Source organism: Gekko japonicus, unplaced genomic scaffold (genome assembly GCF_001447785.1).
Source record: "Gekko japonicus isolate JY-2015 unplaced genomic scaffold, Gekko_japonicus_V1.1 scaffold1091, whole genome shotgun sequence".
NCBI lineage: Eukaryota > Metazoa > Chordata > Lepidosauria > Squamata > Gekkonidae > Gekko > Gekko japonicus.
In genome coordinates, this window is record NW_015177044.1 from 11,060 (window position 1) to 16,005 (window position 4,946).

The 4,946-nt window shown below is 43.4% G+C and overlaps 1 protein-coding gene across 1 annotated transcript in view; it reads right to left on the minus strand.

Moving 5' to 3' along the window:
* LOC107124590 (rab11 family-interacting protein 4-like) overlaps positions 1 to 4,946 on the minus strand; it is a gene marked incomplete at its 3' end in the record, with an annotated part of 256,480 nt that overhangs the window by 5,329 nt on the left and 246,205 nt on the right. The window contains exon 5 of the mRNA XM_015428080.1: positions 927 to 1,127. Within this exon, the coding sequence (XP_015283566.1) occupies positions 927 to 1,127 (201 nt within the window). The remainder of the gene's footprint in view (positions 1 to 926; positions 1,128 to 4,946) is intronic.

Genomic DNA, 4,946 nt, shown 5'->3' on the forward strand with positions numbered 1-4,946 from the left:
TTTTTTTTTTCCCAAAAAAAAAATAAAAAAACCTTTTGAAAAACCGTTTTTTTTTTTGCCCCCCCCCCCCCCGCCTTTACATCTCTAGTAAAGATGATATTTGCTCCACAGACAACAGGGCAGGAATGGGTCAGGTTGCAACTCTGTTCTTGCTTCACTGTGGCTGCCATGAGGCCCCATGTAAAGCCTGCTGGGGGAGGGAAGGTGGAATGGTATAGCCCGATCTCATCAGATAGCAGAAGGTAAGCAGGGTCAACACTTGGAAGGGAGACCACCAAAGCAGACTCTGCACAGGAATGCAATGGCAAACTACCTCTGCTTCTCACTTGCCTTGAAAGCCCCTTGCTGGGGTCACCATAAGTCAGCTGTGACTTGATGGCACTTTACACAGACACAAAGCCTGCTGGATGTAATCTACATTCACTTCAGATACACAAAAGTTATACCAGGCCTGCTCCAGTCATCACTTTGAACATTACTGTTCCCTGTATCTTAAAGACAAAGGGAAGGAAAAAAACTCTAACACACACACACACACACACAGCTCAACATGACTCTCTGACACATGGAACTTGCAGACTTCCAAAGCAGTAGGAATTCTAGCAGCAAACATCCTGATGTCAAGTTCCCACTCCAGTCCACTGCAACATGCCCTAACTGAAATCTATGGTATGTCACGGTTTCCAAGTTGGGACATCCAACCCTAACTGCCTCCAGATGCAGAGCAGATGTGGGGAAAAACATCACAGGTTTTCATTACTAAACATTGTTTGGGAGAAAAGGAGTTAAGACATGGAGTTGCTGTTTTGAGTTGTAGCTCTCCGTTTTGGGCATATCTGACTGCCCATTCAGTCTGGCATTTTGAAGAGGAGAACAGAAAAAAAAAGAAATCTCTAGAACAGCCCTAACTTGGAGCTTTTACTCACTTGTCTCCAGGCAGGAAAAGGCCACCCAGTACACCATCCTTTTCCTCGCTCCTACACACATCTGAAGACTCCGAGCTGTGGGCACTCCCAATGGCACTGTCCATATCAGACTCATGGTGGACCTCCTGCTGGGCTAAGGTCATGTTGTCTTCATCAGGAAAGAGGTCTGATTCACTGTACACGCCTTCGTTGTCCAAATAGCTACTGCCTTGGATCTCAGCACCCTGGGGAAGAGAAATCAGAAAGCATTTACAATTGCTGCAGTGTAGTAGCACTAGAAGATGATTGGAGGTGTAATCTAAGGACACAGTCATTTTTTTTTAAGATGGTTTATTAAGTTTTCTTTCAGTAGGGTTTTGGTGAACTGAATTGGTCTGAGTTCTGACACAAAAACCGCTTTGTTGAACCCTATCTGGGACTTCAACACTGGGGTTACAGTAGGGTTGCCAGCTTGGGGTGGGGAAATACTTGGAGACTGGGGGGTGGAACCTGGGGAAAGTGGGGTTTGAGGAAGGGAGGGACCTCAGCAGGTTACAGTGACAAGAGTCCACCCTCCAAAGCAGCCTTTTTATCCTGGGAAATTAATCTCTCTCGTCTTGAGATCAGTTGTAATAGCAGGAGATCTCCAGGTCCCACCAGGAGGATGGCAACCTTAGGTTACAGTAGGGAAAAAGCCTTTTTCTAATATTGCAAAATATACATCCCATTCCAAAGAACAGAAACTACCTAGCACGGGGGGGGGGGGGGAAGATGCTGGAGTTCCAAGTAAAAGAATATATAAAAACAGGAATGGAAGCCATGGGCCATCAGAATGCACTTAATTATACCAAGCTAAACAGGTCAGTTCATAGTCTCAGTTTCTAAATGCTCTGAAAAGCACAAAGTCCCCTTTTGACCTAGGGATCTTCCTTTCGCAACTTCAGTCTGATAAAATGAATGACTGTATTCCAAGTTTCGAAATGTACTTTAAAAACTCCATGAAACACAATTTCTTATCTATATCGTCCCCCCAGGTTCAGAAAGATTAATAAAATGAATAGTGGGAGTATGGCATAAACAATTCTAAAGAAGGCAAAAACAGGTCGGAACGAGAGAAGAAGAGAAAGGAAGAGAAATACTTTGTATTCTGGCATTAAGCTCTTATTTAAAGCTTTCCATCCAACAGAGTTCCACATATTTAATGGAAACGGTTTCTCAAACGATCTATTGACTTCTCTATTTATTTATTTATTTTTGGATTTATATCCCGCCCTCCCCGAAGGCTCAGGGTGGCTTTCTGATGCATTAACTTGGCAGCTTTGAATGACAGGCTACAGATTTTAAACTTAGTGGAACTCCCCAATATTGCTCCAGTGTGTAAAGTCCTAGGATTGGTGGAAGGGGGTCTTACTAGAACATTACAGACCAATTTGCTCCTCCTGTGCTTTCAGACTATTAGATCAGCAAAAGTGTGCAAAACCTGAGCTGTTAAAACTCAGCAGAGTTCCTTGTTATGTTTTAGGCACCTCTGCATTTTATCTATGTGGCAATCACTGTAAGACCTAAGCTTCTATGCAGGCCAGATAAGACAAAAAAGTCCAGGCTAGTAATAAATCTGCTGATAGTAAACACAAATTAGACAGCCTCTTTGACCTACTCGTTAGCTTTAAAATATTGCCAAATGAAATGTCTTGGTGATGCTATACTTAACACACACAAAGATAAACATGTGTGCTGTGAACAAATGCAAGTTGCCAAAAGCAGCCATTTTTATTTACTTTACCAAAAATGAAAGTCTAAGGGCAATGATGGGATGAAGACCAACATCTAAATGAAGAGTTCACAATGCATGGATTTTCAAAGAACAGGTAAGCATATGAATTTGCTTTTCAGGTTTCAATAAAGTTAGTCAGGGAATAAAACATACAAAAGAATGAAAGCTCGTTTAATATAAAGTTGGAGAAGACAGCCAACCTCAGGCTGGAACGAAGGAGAACCAAGACCAAAGCATGGCAGACAAAGGAAGGATCTTGTTTACATCCAATTAGTCTGGTCTCTGTCCCTTTTGCCTTACTTTCAGGTAGTACTTAAATTAAGCAGGTTAACACTGCTGTACTAGGTACCCATATTACTCTACGATATGGCAACATATTTATGGGCATCTTAGAGAGCTTTCACAGATCCTGCCCCCAAAACACTCTTTTTTGACTTGCAAGCCATTCATGATATTTTTATTATCCTGGATCCATGGGAAACTTGAGAGATTTCATCATGTAACCTCTACCCCACCACCCACCTGAGCTTGGACTAGTCTACAAAACAGGTCCATTTCCTTGACATTTCTGTGGAAAGTCATAAAGGACATATAAGCTCCATGTTGCATTGCATTGGAAACAGCAGAAAAGAGCAAGAGTCCAGTAGTACCTTAAAGACTAACAAAATTTGTGGTAGGGTAGGAGCTTTGGAGAGTCGCTGCTCACTTCTTCAGATAAAGGTAAGCATAGGACCTATGTGTATCTCCACACACCTAGCTAACATCCAGAACAAACCATGTGAGCCATTGTATATAGCCATGCTTTATGATACAATTGCATTTTTTCCAATTCCATTTCCTTAGACAGGGAGCCATACCAAAACAATTTGTTTATACTGTGGCTTTATAGGGTTGCCAACTCTGGGTGGGAAAATACCTGGAGATTTCGCGCGTGGAGCCTGGGGAGGATAGGGACCTCAGCAGGGTACAATGCCATAGAGTCCACCCTCCAAAGCAGTCATTTCTCCAGGAGAACTGATCCTTGTCATCTGGAGATCAGTTGTAATAGTGCAGGGGTGGCCAAACTGCAGCTCAGGAGCCGCATGCAGCTCTTTCACACAGTCTACTTTAATTTTAATAAAAAAGCAACTTTGCATATTTTTCAATAAAAACATGTGTGTAATATTTGTTCAGGGGGTCACGGTGGCTCAGAGGTTAAGACGCTGAGTTGCAGATCAGAAGATGGGTAGGTCAGCAGTTCGAGACCCTAGTGCTGTGTGACAGAGTGAGCTCCCGTCTCTCGCCCCAGCTCCTGCCAACCTAGCAGTTCGAAAGCAAGAAACTGCTAGTAAATAGGTGCTGCTTCGGTGGGAAGGTAACAGCATTCTGTGCACCTTGGCATTTAGTCATGCCGGCCACATGACCATGGGGAAGTCTTTGGACAACGCTGGCTCTTCCGCTTGGAAACGGAGATGAGCACCATCCCCTAGAGTCAGATTCGACTAGCTTTCGAGCAAGGGAAACCTTTAATATTTGTTCATGTCTCGCATCTCTCAAACATCTGACATTCTGTGTGGCTGTTATGTTAAGCAAGTTTGGCCACCCCTGTAATAGTGGGAGATCTCCAGGCCCCACCTGGAGGCTGGCAACCTGTTACCATAAGTGGCCTGTCTCATTGTTGGGGGAAATTAGCTATGAGACAGAGGGGGCCAGAAGGGTACAAGGAATTGCACACCTATATATACCAAGGTCCAGTTCAGTAGGAAGACTCCAGATTTAAAGAGTTCTTAACAGTTTTAAGAATTTCCTTCATTACAATCACACTAAAGCAATCAAAAATAAAGTAAGCATGTAATCAAGAACTATGAAATAAAAGGAGTGATGATAGCGATGTATAGTAGTAGTTATAGGGGGTTATACTACCTGTCCAGATGTGCAGATGTCCAAGAAGAGAACAACACAAATGGTCAGTGTTTCACGCTATGGAGAAGGTGGCCCAAAGGGGAGACTTTGGGGGTATACTCAAGTATAGGTGCCCTCAGAGTACGCACGAAGGCGGGACAAGCTCTCTATTTTTATAGGAATTCTGGGGGCGGTCTCCTGGGCCAGAACTTGATGGGTCTAATACCTGTTGATGGCTGAATGGGTTTGATGACCACTGAAGGTCCAATCAGGATAGGTTGAATAGGCTCCCAGGCTTAAACAAAAGGGGGAAACGGGCCTCTGATCGGCATCAGGAAGGATCATTGATGAAATTAATGTTTGATTAATTTATCTCGTTATCCTTC